The sequence below is a fragment of the Bombina bombina genome, chromosome 1 (genome assembly GCF_027579735.1).
Source record: "Bombina bombina isolate aBomBom1 chromosome 1, aBomBom1.pri, whole genome shotgun sequence".
Classification (NCBI taxonomy): Eukaryota; Metazoa; Chordata; class Amphibia; order Anura; family Bombinatoridae; genus Bombina; species Bombina bombina.
In genome coordinates, this window is record NC_069499.1 from 1,486,994,754 (window position 1) to 1,487,016,972 (window position 22,219).

At 38.6% G+C, this 22,219-nt stretch overlaps 1 protein-coding gene across 4 annotated transcripts in view; it reads left to right on the forward strand.

Annotated features, from left to right (window-relative positions):
* The window catches only part of LOC128653763 (ABC-type organic anion transporter ABCA8), a 752,731-nt gene that overhangs the window by 381,667 nt on the left and 348,845 nt on the right, over window positions 1-22,219 (forward strand). For all 4 annotated transcript variants that reach the window (XM_053707247.1, XM_053707265.1, XM_053707256.1 and 1 more), the window contains one exon: window positions 17,314-17,451. In XM_053707247.1, coding sequence (XP_053563222.1) covers window positions 17,314-17,451 — 138 coding nt within the window. The remainder of the gene's footprint in view (window positions 1-17,313; window positions 17,452-22,219) is intronic.

Below are 22,219 nucleotides of genomic sequence, written 5' to 3' on the forward strand. Positions count from 1 at the left end.
AGCTTGAGAAGTAACATTTTAGTTTGAATATAATATATATTTTTTTTCATAAAGGAATCACATGCAAACAAGGGATGGAGAACATGTTTTTCTAAATATTTGTATTTATACGATATTTCCAAATCTTTTTATTTAATCAAATCATTTAACTAATTAGATTTCAGCAAGTGTTATAAACTTTTGTTTACCTGGTTTACATACTTTCTCATACATTTTTCCATTTCCGAAGGTGTAACCCTCGAATTTTACTTATTGGCAAGCAAATATTTAGGGCTCTGTTTAACTGTTACGCAAGTCAAAAAAGTGTCACATAAAACACATCAAAAATACAAAGTACAGTTACACTCATAATAAGACTAGTGATGTCGCGAACCTAAAATTTTTGGTTCGCGAATGGCGGACTCGAACTTCCGGTATTGTTCGCGAACTTCAATAGGCAGGCAAACTTTAAAACCTACAAGGACTCTTTCTGGCCACAATAGTGATGGAAAAGTTGTTTCAAGGGTACTAACACCTGGACTGTGGCATGCTGGAGGGGGATCCATGGCAAAACTCCCATGGAAAATTACATAGTTTATGCAGAGTCTGCTTTTAACCCATAATGGGCCTAAATCAACTAACATTCCCAAATTGTTTGCAATAACGTGCTTTAAAACATCAGTTATGATGTCGTATCTATCAGGTAGTGTAAGGGTTACGGCCGCATCACAGTGACAGAGCAAACTCCAAGTGTTACGCACCGCAATCAACCGCAAACAGTCCACTTGCACAACCATGAGATAGATAGATTTGATTATTAATTAACAATTATGATTGGTGTAAATAGTTGGCAAGACGGCCTGGCACACAGGCTGGCAGGCAGGAGGAAACTGCAATTCAATAGCACTAGTAGACTGAATATTTGCAGTCCAAAAAATTATGATTTTTAATTTTTTTGATACTGTTACAAGAATTATGATTGGTGCCACTAATTGGCTAGTTGGGCCTGGCACACAGGCTGGCAGATATGAGTCGTGGATGGTAGGTAGGGCAGCAATTTAACACAGTATGCTGTGTAAGTGACAAAAACACAGGCCTGATAGAAAATTAAGTTAGATTACACTAGCAAAATATTTTAAAATTTTAGATTTTAATATTAAAATTATGTTAAGAAGTGCAATGCACATATGAGTGGTCGCACTGGCTGGCTGCTACGTAGGGCAGCAATTAACAACAGTATGCTGTGTAAGTCAGATAGACAGTTAGACACAGGCCTAATAGAAAATAAAATTAGATTACACTAGCATAATGATTTAAATACTTTTTTTTGGGAATTTTAAGAAAAAGGTTAAGCACATACATATGAGTAGTGGCTGATAGCCTTGGAAGGGCAGCTATTAAAAACAGTAGGCTCTGTAAGTCAGATACACACACGCCTGATAGAAAATACTATTAGATTACACTAGAAAAATGATTTAAATTATTTTTTTGGGGGGGGAATTAAAAAAAGGTTAAGCACATATGAGTCGTGGCTCATAGACTAGGGAGGGCAGCAAGTAAACACAGTAGGCTCTGTATGTCAGCAAAACACACAGGCCTGATAGAAAATTATATTAGATTACACTATCAAACAAATTTAAACTTTTTTTTTTATATTTAAATTAAGGTGAAGAAGATATGAGTGGTGGGTGGCTGCCTGGCACAGACCAATTAACCAAAAGACTGAAAAAAAATTAGGTATATTAATGCTGAGTGAGCCTGACAGACACAGGCCTGATAGTAAATGTAATTAGATTACACTAGAAAAATGATTTAAATAAAAAAATTTAAATTTAAAATAATGTTATAAACGGATATTAACACTGGTGGATGGCACAGAGCAATGAACCAGAGTATATGCTGTGTGACAAAGGCCTGATAGAAAATGAAAAAAAATTACACTAGCAAAATAATTAAAATTTTTGGTTAGTTAAATTTAAACTAATGTTGTTAGGGAGATATCAGTGGTGGCAGTAATCACAGCATATGCTGTGAGCCTTAAACACACAGGCTGAAAGCCAGGCAAATGCTAATAAGAAAAATAAGAAAAAAAAAACAAAAAAACGGCACGAAATATAGCCCTAAAAAGGGCTTTTTGGGGTGCTGTGCTTGCAGCAGAGATGAGTGGAGTCCTTCTGGACTGTAGTGGACACTAAATACACTAGCCTAGCTATGTTTTTCCTATTAATGTCAGGAGCAAAAACACAACACGTCCTCTCATTAAGAAAGCAAGGTCGTTATGAGTTTAAAATGGCGGATTCTGAGTAGCTGGGAGGGTCTGTGAGGGAGTGTCTGATGTTGATTGGCTCTAATGTGTCAGACGGCTGTGACATACAGGGTCAAAGTTTCCTCAATGATGACACATAGGGGCGGATCGCCATGTGTTCGCCCACAAACGCGAACGCGAACAAGCTATGTTCGCTGTGAACCGTTCGCGGGCGAACAGTTTGGGACATCACTAAATAAGACTTTCTAACATATGCAATATAAGATATGAGGTCTCAGGTGTTAGAAAAAAGGGCTGCAAAGGATTTTAACATACATATACATATGTGTGTGTATATATATATATATATATATATATATATATATAAAGACAAAAAGAGAGGCGCCAAGGCATAGAGCAGTATCGTCGAATCACAGAGGTAAAATGAGCGTCCCTCCCCCAAATGCACAGAATACTCACAAATGGAGTGACACAAAGTGTCAGTAGTAGCAGTGCACTTTTGATTCGGTTGAGTTGAACACCCAGTGAAAGCAGACACTCCCCCCCTCCCCCTTCCACTGCATATGAAAAGACCCTTTACACAAACAGGAGCAAGCTGGACCAGCTAATATAGCCCATAACATCGGCTATACTACAAGACTGCTGCTGTGAGAGTTCGGGAGGAACCGACACTGTGACTGGACGAGGATCTGTGACGTCAATAAGCCACAGCGTGTCTGCCGGGCGACTCCTAACAGTTCCGGCTTGCTACTACTGACACTTTGTGTCGCTCCGTTGGTGAGTATTCTGTGCATTTGGGGGAGGGACGCTCATTTTACCTCTGTGATCCGACGATACTGCTCTATGCCTTGGCGCCTCTCTTTTTGTCTTCATTTGCCTTAGGAGTCCAGCTTGGATCGTCTTTTTCGTGAGTGCAGCCTGAAATACTGTGGATCTGTGGGAATCTCTACTTCACACCAGCGCACCTCTTTGGGGATTTCATATCCTGGTTTGTTTATTAATATATATACATATATATATATATATATTTATATATATGTGTGTGTGTGTGTGCATTGTATCCTATTTGCAGTCAATTAGATGAAAACATGAAAGATCATATTTATGCAATATCCATGTTTAATAAAGTGCTATACTGTGGGCCAAATTATGAGTGGAACGCAAATGTTTGGGCGCAAGCGATAAGGGGTTTATTGTGGGGGTTTGCGCTCGTCGGGCTTACCACTCGTATTACAAGTTGAAAGTAAATACAATCGCTTGAGTGCAATCGTGATTTACGCTAGAATGATTATTGCAACTTCAGAGCTCTGGTTAACTGTTTCGCAAAAAGTTGCACAAAACACATCAAAAAATATATTACAATTTATAGATACACTCATAGTAACACTATCTAATAAAAAATATTTAAAAAAAACACTGGAACCTGTTGCAGTTAAGTAGATGAAAACATGTAAAAACATATTATGCAATATATATATGTTTGTTATATAATAAAAAAAGTGTTATACTGTGTTTTACTATAAATATTTCCCATTCCAATGTTCTGCACCTAGCAGAATTTGTTCTATGTATTTTTAAACAGATATATATATATATATATATATATATATATATATATAGTATAAATCTATACCTATATATAATCATGTATGTGTGTGTGTATTTATATCAAAATAACAAGAGTATTGCATTGAGCAATGATACTTTTTTTATTGGACTAACTATACATTTATAAGATGACAAGCTTTCGGAAGAGTTCCTTCCTTTATCAAGTCTGAAGCAATACTGACCAATTCAATGGAATTTACAGATTATATCTTAAAACACAGAATAGCTAAGAAGACAGAAAGTGCAGAGAGAGGAGGCGATGTCGTAAAAATCATGAGGGTGGCTTAGGTAACAGGCAGACAGTGTCCAGTGTAGGAGAACAGACAGGGGAAATATATAGCTTTACATAGAGCATATACTGACATAAAGTTATATATCAACATTGAATCAATATCTATAAAGATGTGAAATTGTATATACAGGGGGAATACAAAAGTTGAAAAAAGACAAAAGTGCTATAAAGCTCTCTGCAAACTGTGTCAACACGTTTGTGAAAGCAGCACAGCAAATCACAATAATAAATCCTATAACATTAAAGGGGCATATTCATGTATATCTGTAAATGTGGTATACATGATACCTTGCACTGCATGTGAAGTGGGATGCTATATTGGGGAAACAAGCCAAAAACTGTACCTTCGGATGAATTTACACAGACACTCAATAAAAAACCACTGTGAAACAAAATACTGCACCCCTGTTGGTCACCATTTCACCCAACCTGACCACTCCATCCAAAACCTCAAAATAAAAATTCTCAGAGGCAACTTCAAAAACACCATGGAAAGAAAAACCTTTGAAATGAAAATGATAATGCACTTCAACTTGTTTAATTCTGGACTAAATGTGGACTCTGGATTCTTAACACATTCGTCGTATCTTATATTATTCTTCTATAAGATACGACGAGTCCACAGATTCATCCTTTACTTGTGGGATATTATCCTCCTGCCAACAGGAAGTGGCGAAGAGCACCACAGCAGAGCTGTCTATATAGCTCCTCCCTTGACTCCACCCCCCAATCATTCTCTTTGCCTACTCTAAGTAATAGGAAGGGTAAAGTGAAAGAGGTGATAAAATGTTAGTTTTTATTTTCTTCAAGCAAGACTTTTTTATTTTAAATGGTACCAGTGAGTGCTATTTTGTCCCAGGCAGCAGATGGATGAAGACTTCTGCCGGGAGACTGATGATCTTAGCAGTTGTTACTAAGATCCAGAGTAGTTCACACAGAATGGCTGAGGAGTACTTAAGAAACTTCAGTGTGAGGAACGTTTTTCATGCTACAAGATAGATTTGTGAGGTAGAGATGAACCTGTTATAAGTGCCGCCGTAAGCAGGGTGAAATAAAGATCATTTCCCCCTGCTTACGGCGGCACTTATAACAGGTTCATCTCTACCTCACAAATCTATCTTGAGCTAGACATATGAATAATTCCTGAGTGCCTGCTGTTCATCTCTTGTTATAATTACAACATTTATAATCTACAAAGTTGTTCTAAAAGCTGAATCGCTTTTCCCTCAGGAGAGATCAGAAGACAGCGATCCGCTACTTGCAAGTATATTCTACACTGCTACAAAGAAAATTGACACTTAGTTTCCTTTTTTCCTCTGTTTTTATACCGGTATATATATTTTTTTAAAAATACGCTACATCTAATTTGTTGGATATCGTTGGATCACTACTATCAGTCACATGACGTGATGTCACTATCCACGGATCTCACTCACCAATATTCCTAACGGACACAAACACAGGTTGCTGGTTTGTTTTTCTTTATTTCAGATTTATTATTCGAATTTCATTCCTGGTTTCACCTACAAAAGTGTTTGAAATATAGGTTTGTTATACATTAGCGCTTTCATTGCAATTATCAAGTTTTTCGAACTGTTGTTTTTTAAATATATAGCAATTGCTATTTTATAATATTATCTGTCAATAATACGTGTATTTTATTCATAGTTGACTAATTATATATTTCATCATCTGCTAGTACTAATCTATCTTTGGATGCCGGCATCTTAGACTAACAGTAGTCATCCCACATTTATTTTATGCTATATGTCTTATGCTGATTGTTTGTTGTTTACACACTGCTGACATTTATTTTAAATTAAATTGATCATTTTGATATCGTTCCTTTTCGTCTAGATTTATATGATATATATTCAACATCTTGATCACTATATATATATATATTTATATTATTATAATTCACCTTAGGTTTGCTCCTTCCAGAGCGCTTATCCCCCATCCATCCCCTTTTTATAAAAAAATGGTTGACACTGATGATATGATGTTTGTGGGCAAACGTTTCTATGTTGGGAGTTAAAGATAACGTTTTTTATGACAAACGTTTTTACTTTATTTTAAGAATGGAGGGTACACATGGCTTCACTAAATGGGTATATGAACCCACATGGCTAGGTTTTAGACCGCTCTGGTGCGGTTATTTTAGGCTGTGAGACATCGAGTGAGATGGGCGGGGCCTATTTTCGCGCCTCAGTTGCGCAGTTGTTTTTCCCAGACAAGCAGCAAGCTCCAACTCCGGTGGGCCTTTCAGGACAGTTTGGGCCTAATTGATGGGTTACTCCGATTTTGCAGACCCCTGAGGGCAGGTAGGCACCACAGCAGGGCGGTGGCGAGGTGCAGGGGGTGTTTTTTATTGAATTTAATGTTTTTTAGCATAACGTTTTTTGGTCTTAAGGGTTAAGTATTCCTTTCCTTGTGGGGCAAACTTAGCTGGCAAGTTGGGATGCATTTATCATAAAATTGTGATAATTTTATCGTTTTAAAGCAATTTTGGAAAAATTGTATACTTTTTTTATCTTAAAGGCGCAGTACCATTTTTTCAGATTGTTATTTTTTTCACAAAATAAAGTGTTTTCGAGTATGTTTGTGGTCATTACTAGCCTGTTTTAACATGTCTGACATTGAGGAAAGCCAATGTTCCATGTGTTTAGAAGCCATTGTGGAACCCCCACTTCAAATGTGTCCCTCATGTACTGAGAGGGCCTTACATTGCAAAGAACATATTTTAGCTGATAAAAGTATGTCTCAGGATGATTCTCAGTCAGAAGAGAATCAGGTTATGCCATCTACTGTCACAACCTTTAACGCCCGCCCAAGCGACGCCAAGTACTTCTAGTGCATCTAATTCTTTCACCCTGCAAGATATGGTGCAGTTATGTCTACTACCCTTACAGAGGTATTATCTAAACTGCCTGGTTTGCAGGGTTAGCACAGTAGGTCCGGTATTAGAGTAAATGCTGAGTCCTCTGATGCTTTATTGGCCATCTCCGATGTACCCTCACAGTGTTCTGATTTAGGGGTGGGGGAATTGCTGCCTGAGGGAGAACTTTCTGATTCAGGAAAGATGTTCACTCAAACAGACTCAGATATGACGGCCTTTAAGTTTAAGCTTGAACACCTCCGCTTGTTACTCAGGGAGGTTTTAGCGACTCTGGATGATTGTGACCCTATTGTCATTCCACCAGAGAAATTGTGTAAAATGGATAAATTATCTAGAGGTCCCTACTTACACTAATGTTTTTCCAGTCCCTAGAAGAATTTTGGACATTGTTACCAAGGAATGGGATAGACCAGGCATTCCGTTCTCTCCCCCTCCTACTTTTAAGAAAATGTTTCCCATATCTGACACCATTCGGGATTCCTGGCAGATGGTCCCTAAGGTGGACGGTGCTATTTCTACCCTGGCTAAGCGTACAACTATACCTATTGAGGACAGTTGTGCTTTCAAAGATCCTATGGATAAAAAATTAGAGGATCTGTTAAAGAAATTGTTTATTCATCAGGGTTTTCTTCTACAACCTATAGCGTGCATTGTTCCTGTAAAAACTGCAGCAGCTTTTTGGTTTGAGGCTCTAGAGGAGTCTCTTAAAGTTGAGACCCCATTAGATGATATTTTAGATAGAATTAAGGCTCTCAAGCTAGCTAATTCTTTTATTACAGATGCCGCTTTTCAAATGGCTAAATTAGCGGCAAAGAATGCAGGCTTTGCCATTTTAGTGCGTAGAGCGTTATGGCTTAAGTCTTGGTCTGCTGATGTGTCATCAAAATCTAAGCTGTTAGCTATTCCTTTCAAGGGTAAGACCCTATTCAGGCCTGAACTGAAGGAGATCATTTCCAACATTACTGGAGGTAAGGGCCATGCCCTTCCTCAGGACAAGACAGTTAAAATGAGGGCCAAGCAAAATAATTTTCGTTCCTTTCGAAACTTTAAAGGTGGCCCCTCTACTTCCTCCTCCACCATGAAGCAGGAGGGGAATTTTGCACAATCCAAGTCAGTCTGGAGACCTAACCAGACCTGGAATAAAGATAAACAGGCCAAGAAGCCCGCTGCTGCTCCCAAGACAGCATGAAGGGGCAGTCCCCGATCCAGGACCGGATCTAGTTGGGGGCAGACTTTCTCTCTTCGCTCAGGCTTGGGCAAGAGACGTTCAGGATTCCTGGGCATTAGAAATTGTGACCCAGGGGTATCGTCTAGAATTCAAAGATTCTCTCCCAAGGGTCAGATTTCATCTATCACGTTTGTCTGTAAACCAGACAAAAAGAGAGGCGTTCTTACGCTGTGTAGAAGACCTATATACCATGGGTGTAATCTGCCCAGTTCCAAAAGTAGAACAAGGGCAGGGGTTTTACTCCAATCTGTTCGTGGTTCCCAAAAAAGAGGGAACTTTCAGACCGATTTTAGATCTCAAAATTCTAAATAAATTTCTCAGAGTCCCATCCTTCAAGATGGAGACCATTCAGACAATTTTACCAATGATCCCGGAGGGTCAATATATGACTACCGTGGATTTGAAGGATGCGTATCTTCACATTCCTATGCACAAAGATCATCACCAGTTCCTCAGGTTCGCCTTCCTGGACAAACATTACCAGCTTGTGGCCCTCCCTTTCGGGTTGGCCACAGCTCCCAGAATTTTCACAAAGGTGCTAGGGTCCCTTCTGGCGGTTCTAAGGCCACGGGGCATAGCCGTGGCACCCTATCTGGACGATATTTTGATTCAGGCGTCAGCTTACCATCTAGCCAAATCTCACACGGACATCGTGTTGGCTTTTCTAAGAACTCACGGGTGGAAGGTGAACATAAAAAAGAGTTCACTTGTTCCTCTGACAAGAGTTCCATTCCTAGGAACTCTAATAGACTCGGTAGACATGAAAATTTTTCTGACGGAGGTCAGAAAATCAAAGATCCTAACCACTTGCCGAGCACTTCATTCCATTCCTCGGCCATCAGTGGTGCAGTGTATGGAGGTAATTGGACTAATGGTAGCGGCAATGGACATAATTACGTTTGCTCGCTTACATCTCAGACCACTGCAACTGTGCATGCTTAGACAGTGGAATGGGGACTATGCGGATTTATCTCCGCGGATAAATCTGGATCTAGAGACCAGAGACTCTCTTCTTTGGTGGTTGTCACAGGATCATCTGTCCCAGGGAATGTGCTTCCGCAGGCCAGCATGAGTCATAGTGACGACAGACGCCAGCCTCTTGGGCTGGGGTGCAGTCTGCAATTCCCTGAAGGCTCAGGGTGTGTGGACTCACGAGGAGTCCCTACTACCAATAAATATTCTAGAACTGAGAGCGATATTCAACGCACTTCAGGCGTGGCCTCAGCTGGCTTCGGCCAATTTCATAAGATTCCAGTCGGGGACAATATCACGACTGTAGCATATATCAATCATCAAGGGGGAACAAAGAGTTCGCTAGCGATGATAGAGGTTTCCAAAATAATTAGATGTGCAGAGACTCACTCTTGCCATCTATAAGCAATATATATCCCAGGAGTGGAGAACTAGGAAGCGGATTTTCTAAGTCGTCAGACTTTTCATCCGGGGGAGTGGGAGCTCCATCCGGAGGTGTTTGCACAATTGATTCATCAATGGGGCACACCGGAATTGGATCTGATGGCATCTCGTCAGAATGCCAAACTTCCTTGTTACGGGTCCAGATCAAGGGATCCTCAAGCAGTACTGATAGATGCTCTAGCAGTACCGTGGTCGTTCAACCTGGCTTATGTGTTTCCTCCTTTTCCTCTCCTACCTCGTCTGATTGCTAGAATCAAACAGGAGAAGGCTTCGGTAATCTTGATAGCGCCTGCATGGCCACGCAGGACTTGTTATGCAGACCTGGTGGAAATGTCATCTTTGCCACCGTGGAAACTGCCACTGAGACAGGACCTTCTCATTCAGGGTCCGTTCCAACATCCAAATCTAGTTTCTCTGCGGCTGACTGCCTGGAGATTGAACGCTTGATTTTATCTAAGCAGGGATTCTCTGAGTCGGTCATTGATACCTTGATTCAGGCTCGAAAGCCTGTCACTAGGAAAATTTATCATAAGATATGGCGTAAATATCTTTATTGGTGCGAATCCAAAGGCTACTCCTGGAGTAAGATCAGGATTCCTAGGATTTTGTCCTTTCTCCAAGAAGGATCGGAGAAGGGGATATCAGCTAGTTCCTTAAAGGGACAGATTTCTGCTTTATCAATCTTACTACACAAGCGTCTGGCTGATGTCCCAGACGTTCAGTCGTTTTGCCAGGCTTTGGTTAGAATTAAGCCTGTGTTTAAACCCGTTGCTCCGCCATGGAGTTTGAATTTAGTTCTAAATGTTCTTCAAGGGGTTCCGTTTGAACCCATGCATTCCATAGATATTAAGATTCTATCTTGGAAAGTTCTGTTTTTAGTAGCTATATCTTCTGCTCGAAGAATTTCTGAGCTATCTGCATTACAATGCAACTCACCTTATCTTATATTCCATTCTGATAAGGTGGTTTTGCGTACTAAACCTGGATTCCTTCCTAAGGTTGTTTCTAATAAGAATATTAATCAGGAAATTGTTGTTCCTTCTCTGTGTCCTAACCAGTCTTCTAAGAAGGAGCGTCTGTTACATTACTTGGACGTGGTTCGTGCCTTGAAGTTTTACTTGCAAGCGTCCAAGGATTTCCGTCAAACATCTTCTCTGTTTGTTGTCTATTCTGGAAAGCGTAGAGATCAAAAAGCTACGGCTACCTCTCTTTCTTTTTGGCTGAAAAGCATCATCCGTTTGGCATACGAGACTGCTGGACAGCAGCCTCCTGAAAAAATTACAGCTCATTCTACTAGAGCGGTGGCTTCCACATGGGCTTTTAAAAATTATGCTTCTGTTGAACAGATTTGTGAGGCTGCAACTTGGTCTTCTCTTCATACCTTTTCCAAATTTTACAAATTTAATACTTTTGCTTCTTCGGAGGCTATTTTTGGGAGAAAAGTTCTACAAGCAGTCGTGCCTTCTGTTTAGGTATCTGTCTTGTCCCTCCTGTTCATCCGTGTCCTATAGCTTTGGTATTGTATCCCACAAGTAAAGGATGAATCCATGGACTTGTCGTATCTTATAGAAGAAAAGAAAATTTATGCTTACCTGATAAATTGATTTCTTCTATGATACGACGAGTCTACGGCCCGCCCTGTCAATTTAAGACAGATTCTATTTTTTGGTTTAAAACTTCAGTCACCTCTGCACCTTTTAGTTTCTCCTTTTTCTTCCTATACCTTCGGTCGAATGACTGGGGTGGTGGTGTCAAGGGAGGAGCTATATAGACAGCTCTGCTGTGGTGCTCTTTGCCACTTCCTGTTAGCAGGAGGATAATATCCCACAAGTAAAGGATGAATCCGTGGACTCGTCGTATCATAGAAGAAATCAATTTATCAGGCAAGCATAAATTTTCTTTTTTTGTAATGTCAATTACATTGTCTATTCCACATTCTTTATACATAGGTACACAGGTAAGCCTATGTCCACACTTTTATCTTTTTTCAACTTTTGTATTCCCTCTGTATATAAAATTTCACATCTTTATAGATATTGATTCAATGTTGATATATAACTTTATGTCAGTATATGCTCTATGTATAGCTATATATTTCCCCTGTCTGTTCTCCTACACTGGACACTGTCTGCCTGTTACCTAAGCCCCCCTCATGATTTTTACGACACCTCCTCCTCTCCCTGCACTTTCTGTCTTCTTAGCTATTCTGTGTTTTAAGATATAATCTGTAAATTCCATTGAATTGGTCAGTATTGCTCCAGACTTGATAAAGGAAGGAACTCTTCCAAAAGCTTGTCATCTTATAAATGTATAGTTAGTCCAATAAAAAAAGTATCATTGCTCAATGCAATACTCTTGTTATTTTGATATCTAAATCTCTGGACTAACACGGCTACTCCAAGTCAGCTTGACATTGAGATATTGGAGAACAGTCTTGACAAAGGTCCCTGCGAGGACCGAAACGTTGACTGAACCTATGAACTAATAAAAGTACTTTTTGCTTATTAAGACCTGTGAGTGCCTCTTCTTTCTGAGAAGTTTCTACCTATTTACCATAGAGTGCACCCAGGCGTATACCATTAACAGTTAGTGCTTGGATCCCACAAACTTGTATATATATATATATATATATATATATATATATATATATATATATATATATATATATATATATATATATATATATATATATATATATATATATATCAAAAATCCAATCAAATTATTAAATATGCATTGTTATCTTCTTATGTTACAAATCTGTATCCAAGCAAAATTTCACTGGTGAGAATGTTAATCAATAGTTGCAGCTGATTGCTAGGAATGCCTCTTCTATTCACATTAAAGAGACAAGTTGATGGCTCCCTCTGGATCTGCACATTAAGGTGAGAACAGACACAGAAGGTCTACTTCCAGAGCTCCTCCAATTTAGGGGTCTATCACAATGTATTGGCTTATTTGTTTTTCATCACTTTTTCTTTGGAGGCAATCACAATAATAAGAATGCTGATGTTTTTGGAGCCAAAAAAAGGTTCTCAGCTTGCAAAAAAGGCCTATTTTTTCATGGAGCCGAAATTTTTTCTGCATTCATAATCCATATCCTTGATACTTTTTAACAGGAAAGAAGGGGACCCAATCTAGATTTCAGAAACATTGCTTCGATTTTTACATCTAGGTTTATGGCGAGATAGGCAAAAAACTTTCAGATAGAGCAGGGGCTTTGCACACCTAAGTAACAGTAAGTATACTATCTCTGTTTTGCAGCTATAATATAAAATTTGAGAGGGGTTGGGGCCAACAATTTAGAAAAGAGCCTATAAAATGATGCTGTAAACCCATCAGGGCTTGGTGTTTAATGAACGTTAAGTGTAAATATAGATAATTCCACTTCCTCTAGTGTAATGGGAGTTGTTAATTTGGATAACTCCTATAGGTCTAGCACAGGAAGTTCTAGGGATGAAAGAAATCTCTTTACAATTGGGGTTTCATCTCAGCCATCTTTTAACTATATAGCGACTGATAGTATGTTGCTAAGGTTTACCTAATATCTTTAAAAAAAAAAACGGGGCCAGTGTCAATTTTTAAAAATACCAATCCTCCTTTGTTAAAGGGACATTAAACACTAAATAAATGCTAGAAGTAAGATGCATTCAAAGAAAAGATTAGTCTGAGAATAACATGTAGATGTATTTTTAAAGTTTCTTTAGCTTTTTAAATATTGACAAAATAAGTGTAAAGTTTTAGCATTGTGAGCTGCCATGTTGTAACTTAGGTAACCTTCTCTGCTGTGGCCAATTAGGGACAGTTGTAAATAGGTCACTAGAGTGAGCAGCCAATGGCTGTGTGGAATATAACAGTGTTCTGCACTTCCATTTCTAACAGGAGCTGAAAAGCTCACAATTTCAGAATGCAATTACAGGAAAAGAGAACAAAATAAATAATGAAAGTATATTGCAGAGTTTTTTTATATATAAGATTTATCATTTTATATTACCATTTCAAAGTGTTTAAAGTCCCTTTAAGTGCAAAGGCAAAGTCAAGTAGCCAACAATCTATCAGCTCAATTACACTTATAACAATGGAGCTGCCACAGTTTATGCATATTTTCTTTGATCCTCCCTTCTTCTCTGGAGGCAGTCTGTAGACTGCTAAATTGGGTGGTGATCAGACCGTAAGTAAGCATTCAAGGCCACCAACATCATATCAACACTCATTTAACCAATGCAATTGAATCTAAGAAATTTCTGTATTTCCAAGGTGAGCTCAGTGATCCAGGGTTCTAATAATTTGAGTGGTTGCTTGGCAATGTCAGAAAAGAGAGGTCAGCAGTCACAAAATCATACTCTGGCAATAAGAATACCATTTTAACTTTTGCTTGGGGAATACTCATACGTATAAGAAATATAACCTAGAATAGGAGTTGTGGAGTTTATAAAAGAAGGAATAATCTTATTTCTTTAAATGTCATTAATTATATTGCAATACTAGAATTTTAAATGCTTTAGACTGGGAAGCTGAGCTCTGGTCAGAGGTTCTCTGTGAAGGGAGTCTCTTATCAGTCACTGGATCCTGGACCAAATTAAAGTATCCTCCTATAAATATATTACCTCTCTTCAACTGGTCAATACGGGGAGCAATGGGACCTAAGAGAAGCAATTTGGTTGGATTTTTGAACATAAACAGAAACAAGGATAAACAGTATCATTAAAAGCATAAACCAAAATAAGATATCTCTACTTATTGATTGCCCCATGGTACAGCCCCATGTATCAGTATTGCCACAAGTTGTTCCTTTTGGAATAAGAGCCTCTCATTTAGGTGATGTGTTTTCCGTTGCCAATGAGTCTTTTAGAGAAAGGTTATATGCACCCCATATTTTACTAAGCAACAGTTGCCTTACTAGGGTTGGTGTCACCCGGTGTGATAACTCATTGTGCCACCCCCACCCCAGTATTTTTTTTTTGCTACCGTTAATCAGAGCATGTAATATGTGTATACAAAACACGGAAGGGGACTACACTCTCAGACTGGACTGGGTACACATCCAGTGACCCTGAAACATGCACAGCCCTGGGTGATCAATAGCCCTCACAGGTAGCTGTACCATCCCAGAGTCCCATTCAGTTAACCCCAGATAAGTCTGGGTGCAAGACCCATAGGTAAAATTACAAAACAAATAAACACAGAGAAAGTCTAGCACTCACTTGGAAGCACTCAGCTAAGATTTAAAGCAAAAATAAGAGTTTGTTATTGCATTTGGCCAAATAGGACAAGCCCAGGTACCACGTCAAGGTCTCTCCCAAAACCTGGGTCCCTAAAACACCCAAATGCAAGCTTTCAATCAAACAAACTGGGAACAAGTCAAGGGTGCACATACTTATGTAATCACCCTAGACATATACAAAACACGGAAGGGGACTGCACTCTCAGACTGGACTGGGTACACATCCTGTGACCCTGCAACATGCACAGCCCTGGGTGCTCAATAGCACTCACAGGTAGCTGTACCATCCCCAGAGTCCCAGGCAGTGCCTTCACATAGCGGTATATGGGGACTGTTTAATTACTATAAATATACATGTTAATGATTATATATATATATATATATATATATATATATATATATATATTTATGCATTAATATGTGTATATACACATATAAACACATAGATATATATCTATATATTTATATATATATATATATATATATATATATTTCTTTTTTGCTGCCCATCGATGCGTGACTTACCTCCTTCACTGCCCTAGGTTTTCTCAGCCATGTCTCACGGTGTGAGAACGAGGCTCCCATTGAAGCCTATCAATAGTCCAAGGTTGGGATAGCAGCACAGCTGGGTATATAGTGCACGAATGGCAGAGTATCGCTACAATACTCAACAAGCATACATGTAACAAATAGCCATCAGCACTAGATGGTTAACACCTCGAAACGTCGCTGATTGTTTGTTCCAATAAAAGTTACTTTGAAGATATCTAGTGCTGATGGCTATTTGTTACATTGAAGCCTATCAAAGCGTGCTCTTTCAGAAGACTGCACCTAGGTGACACACTCTAGAGGTTGACACCACCAGTCAGGACTTTACTCTACTCGAGTAATCCTCCTCCCTTAAAGTTTATTTCCAGCGTGCAAGCGTAAGGGAGGGGGATTACTCGAGTAACACCCTACTTGCACGGAAACTCAATTGCAAATTCTCAAGTGCGCTAACCCCATATGAAAATATGAATATTTCACATTACAATGTTCTTCACATAGCAGAATATGTTCTATTTATTCATAAATACATATTTCTACATACATCTGATGGTATTTTGGTACAATATATATCTATACCTATACATACATGACTATACTGTATATAGGTATAGATATATACAAATATATATAGGAATATCTTTTTTACAAATACACAGTATAACACTTTATTAAATATGAATATTGCATAAATATACTTTTACATGTTTTCATCTTCTTGACTGCAAACGGCTCCAATGCGCACACACACATATTTATATATGCAGTATATATATATATATATATATATATATATATATATATATGTGTGTGTATTCATGTGTTTATATTTGTATATTTGTCTGTAAAAACATATATACACATATAAATACAAAAATATATATGTGTACACACACAAATAAATATATATATATATATATATCTATATATACTATATATATATATATATATATATATATATATATATATATATATATATATATATACATATTTAGACATGTATATTTATGTATCGCTATGTTAAAGCCCTTTGCCTGCCTTCATATCTTTGAGCCCTTATAACTTTTTGTGCAATTTAAAAAATATATGTTTTATTAGATAGTGGTATTATGAGTGTAACTATACTTTTCAATGTATTTTTGTCACACTTTTTTGTTACGCAAAACAGTTAATTGGAGCTCTGAGGATGCGCTGTCCTGACAAGCGTTAACTTCAGTTATGCTCAAGTGATCATGATTAAAGGGACAATAAACATTTTGAGATAGTAATATAAAGTGATAAATCATATATATAAAGTGTTTGCAATATACTTTCATTATTTATTTTAAACCCTTTTAATGTAATTCCATTCTGAAATCGCTAGCTTTCCAGTTCCTGTTTGAAATGGAAGCGCAGAACACTGTTACAGTATATTCCACACAGCCATTGGCTGCACACTCTAGTGACCTATTTATTACTGTTTCTAATTGGCCACAGCAGAGAAAGTAACCTAGATTACAACATGACTGCTCCCATTGTTTTATAGACACTAACATATTACACTTATTTTGTCAATATTTAATCAGCTAATGAAACTTTAAAATAATACATCTTCATGTTATCCTCAGACTAAACTTTTCTTTGAATGCATCATTCTCTCTAGCATTTATTTATTGCTAATGTCCCTTAAAGTAAAGTTTACATAAATAAACCAGTAAAAGAAATCAAATCCTTTCCATAAGTAGATAAAAAAAAACTATAATGAAGCTCTAGTAAAATAGGGAATGAGCACCTTAATATTACAATATTTTTATACAGCCAAAATTGCTTTGTGAGATATGACTCTTGAAACATTATTTTGTGCTTATGTTTTTAGGGCTACAATTTCAAAATTATAGGAAATCCCAAAGCTTTAAATGCATTGCCTGTTCTCATAAACATCATTAGCAATGCTTTTCTGAAGACCTTCAAATCCCCTAATCACATTCGTGTTTGGAATAATGCGTTAAATGATGTAAGTAAATGATGACTTTCTTTGTCTGTCTGATCATTTCTGCTTCATTCTTCCACGCTAAAGTAGGACATCTAAATGATCAATGTCACAGTCCTCTGTGTTTTCTTTTGTTTTAATAATGCAATTCTAAAACTCTTTAAATAATGTAATTGTAATTGTGTCATTGGGACAGATTTAAGGATGCTTGCTCGGCTGCAAAAAATGTTCTTTTGTGATTTAGACCAAGGGTCCCATGTACTAACAGGCGGGCGTACAGCTTCTCAACTTGGGAAGCTGTCCGTCTGCCTTCGCTACATACGGGCAGCGTATCTGTTCCGCCGCTGGCCCATATGTATCATTACACACTCATCGGATTGTGTAATGCCCTCTCCTTCAGTCGCACGACCAATCAAGCTACTGAAGGGGCTGTTAATCACCGAAAGCGAGCAAGGTCTCAGTGATTTCTCTCCACCCCCTCTAATGACCATTGCTTTTTACATTGTGGGAAGCAGGCTCGCATATGCAAGCTTGTCCCGCAAGGGCTCTGGAGCAGCTCTTGCTGCTTCGTACATGGAGTCCAGAGCATACAATTTAAAAAAAGCTTCCAATCTACTTATTTTATCAAATTTGCTTCATTACCATGATATTCTGTGTTGAAGAGATACCTAGTTATGTATCTGGAGTACTACCTGGCAGGAAATAGTGCTGCCATCTAGTGTTCTTGCAAATGGATAACATTCTTGCAAAACTGCTGCTATATAGTGCTCCAGAAATGGGCTGGTTCCTAAGCACAGGTCTTAGCTTTTCAACAAAAGACACAGAGAATGAAGAAAAATTAATAAAAGATGTAAATTAAAAAGGTGTTTAAAATCACATGCTATGGGGCCAAATTATCAAGTTCCGAATGGAGCTTGATGTCCCTGTTTCCGTGCGAGCCTTCAGACTCGCCGAAAACAGCAGTTAGGAAGTAGCGGTCTAAAGACCACTGCTCCATAACTTGTCCGCCTGCTCTGAGGCTGCGGACATCAATCCGCCTGATCCTATACTATTGGGCTAATTGACACCCCCTGCTAGCGGCCAATTAGGACGGCATTGCACAAGCAGTTCACAAGAACTGCTTGTACAAAAATGCCGACAGCATAGGCTCTGGCATTTATCGATGTGCGGCGGACATGATCACTACATCGTATCATGTCCGCTCGCACTATCTTAAATCGGCCCCTATATCTGAATTATGAAAGAAAATTTGGGGTTTCATACCCTTTAAGGTGAAATCACAATCAAAACTCATAAAGGCTTGCTACACTTAAAGGGGCATATTTATCAAGGACTGGCAGACCTGATCCAACAGTGTGGATCAGGTCCGCCAGACCTCGCTGAATACGGCGAGCAATACGCTCGCCGTATTCAGCATTGCACCAGCAGCTCACAAGAGCTGCTGGTGCAACCCTGCCCCCTGCAGAGTCGCGGCCCATGGGCCGCCAGCAGGGGGGTGTCAATCAACCTGATCGTACTCGATCAGGTTGATTTCCGGCGATGTCTGTCCGCCTGCTCAGAGCAGGCTCGCCAGAAACACGGGGCATCAAGCTCCATTCGGAACTTGATACATATACCCCATTGTATTAATTTCTAACATTTCATTAGTGGGTGTTGCTGCCATTAACACAATACATGATATCTTGCACACCAGCCAAGAACCACTAGCAGTAAGAAAAAACAAACAAACAAAAATTACAACCACAGCACAATTCAATGTTAATGCTGTTTTATTAGGATAAAGTAGTCTTGCTGGATAGAATAAGAACCACCTCAAAAACCTCAAGCAGCAAGAAAGGGCCCATTCAGCAGCAGCAGTCTAGGGGATTGGAGGGAAGTCATAGACACCATTTCCCTTGTCGTCTTGCGCTTGAGTCTTGCTTTTACAAATCTGAAATAGTTGTTTCATTTTTAGTATTCATGTTTTTTATTTCTCTTTAAAAAATAGTTTTCTTCTGTGCATATGTTAGAGAAAATAAAGGGTGCATTTATTTTAGCTGATCTCAGGACTAGCAGTTCTGATAAGGGGCCATTACAAATCTCTTTGAATCATGCAATTTTCTTGTGTTGAGTTTTTTTTTAGTTTGATTTTATTTTCACTAATGTTTTTTTCTTTCCTAAGATATGGAGAGTCCATGACATCATCAATTACTAGTGGGAATATCACTCCTGGCCAGCAGGAGGAGGCCCTCCTCCTGCTTGCCAGGAGTGATATTCCCACTAGTAATTGATGACGTTGTGGACTCTCCATATCCGGACAGAAAGAAATTTATCAGCTAGGCATCAATTGTATTTTATTGAATCTAGGCCATTGAGTTCTAAATCATAAGTGTTCTCAGAGTAGGTTTGCAACTTCTGCCAAGTTTTCCTGGCCACTTATAAGATACACCTGCTGCATGGTATACAAGGAGGAAGATGCATTGTGCCTCTGGACAGCATACAAACTATTAAAGGGACAGTAAAGTCATAATTAGACATTCATTATTTAGACAGAGCATACAATTTTAACAACTTTCCAATTTACTTCTATTATTTAACTTGCTTCCTTCGCTTATTATCCTTTGCTGAAAGATTTATCTAGGTAATCTCAGGAGCAGCAAAAAAACTAGGTTCTAGCTGCAGATTGGTTGCTGCATATATATACCGATTGTCATTGGCTCACCTATTTGTTCAGATAGAAACCTGGGGCCCGATCCGATAAAAATCATCGCCCGCAAAAGCTGGCGATGCCAATATTTGCGCTGGTTTGGTATCCTATATATGGCGTAACTTAGATGTTACGTGCGTATATTTCTGGCGTCGCCCGTAGTTTTTTCGGCCATAGACAGGTATACCAAACCAGCGCAGTTTGGTATCCAATATACAGCATAAGGACTTACGTGGCAAAAATGGAGAAATCTTACTCCATTTTCACCTCGCCACAAAAAGCAGCCGTAAGAAGCCTTACGCTGACTATTGGAGCCCCGTAACTCCCTAAACTAGCTACAAAATAAACCTAACACCTAACGCATGCGCAATGTCTATCTAGCTGTCACCCGCGATCTGCTAAATAAAACCTAACGCATGCGCAATGTCTATCTAACTGTCAACCGCGATCCACCGCCACAATCCCTAATAAAGTATTTAACCCCTAAACCGCCGCTCCCGGACCCCGCCGCCAGCTACATAAACTAACCCCCTACTGTGAGCCCCTAAAACCGCCACCATCTAACTGATCTATCCCCTAATGTGAACCCCTAAAACCGCCGTCATCTACCTGATCAATCCCCTAATGTGAACCCCTTACACCGACGCCATCTACCTTATCTATCCCCAAATGTGACCCCTTACACCGCCGCCACCTATATAAAAGTTATTAACCCCTAATCTAATCCCCCTATACCGCCGCCAGCTATATTAATATTATTAATCCCTAATCTAATCCCCCTAAAATAATTATCTCTATTAACAGCCCTTAAAAGGGCCTTTTGCGGGGCTTTACCCCAAACTAAACAGCTCTTTTGCCCTATAACCTGCCCTCCCTACACCGCCGCCACCTATATTAATAGTATTAACCCCTAATGTAAGCCCCTTACACCGCCGCCATCTATATTAAAATTATTAACCCCTAATTTAATCTACCTACCCCACCGCCAGCTATATTATCTATATTAACCCTAAGTATATTATAGTTAATATAGTTATTACATTAACTATATTAACCCTAATTATATTAGGGTTAATATAGTTAATATAGTTACTATAGTATTTATATTAACTATATTAACTCTATCTAACCCTAACACCCCTAACTAAATTATTATTAAATAAATCTAATTCATATTATAAACTAAAATATTCCTATTTAAATCTAAATACTTACCTATAAAATAAACCCTAAGATAGCTACAATATAATTAATAATTACATTGTAGCTATGTTAGGGTTTATATTTATTTTACAGGTAAATTGTTAATTATTTTAACTAGGTATAATAGCTATTAAATAGTTATTAACTATTTAATAGCTACCTAGTTAAAATAATTACCCAATTACCTGTAAAATAAATCCTAACCTAAATTACAAATACACCTACACTATCAATAAATTAAATAAACTACAAATATATATCTAAAAATACAATTAAATAAACTAAACTAAATTACAAAAAAAAAAACACTAAATTACAAAAAATAAAAAAAAGATTACAAGATTTTTAAGCTAATTACACCTATTCTAAGCCCCCTAATAAAATAATAAAGCCCCCCAAAATAAAAAAAAATCCCTACCCTATTCTAAATTAAACAAGTTCAAAGCTCTTTTACCTTACCAGCCCTTAAAAGGGCATTTTGCGGGGCATGCCCCAAAGAAAACTGCTCTTTTGCCTGAAAAAAAAACACAATACCACCCCCCAACATTACAACCCACCACCCACATACCCCTAATCTAACCCAAACCCCCCTTAAAAAAAAACCTAACACTACCCCCCTGAAGATCTCCCTACCTTGTCTTCACCCAACCAGGCCGAACTCCTCATCTGATCCGGGCGATGTCTATCCAAGCGGCAAAGAAGAAGTCTTCATCCCGGCGATGTCTTTATCCAAGCGGCAGCAAAGTCTTCTTCCATCCGGCAGCATCTTCCATCAAGCGGCATCTTCAATCTTCTTTCTTCGCTCCACCGACGCGGAGCATCCATCCCGGCCGACGACTGAACGACGAATGAGGTACCTTTAAATGACGTCATCCAAGATGGCGTCCGTCGAATTCCGATTGG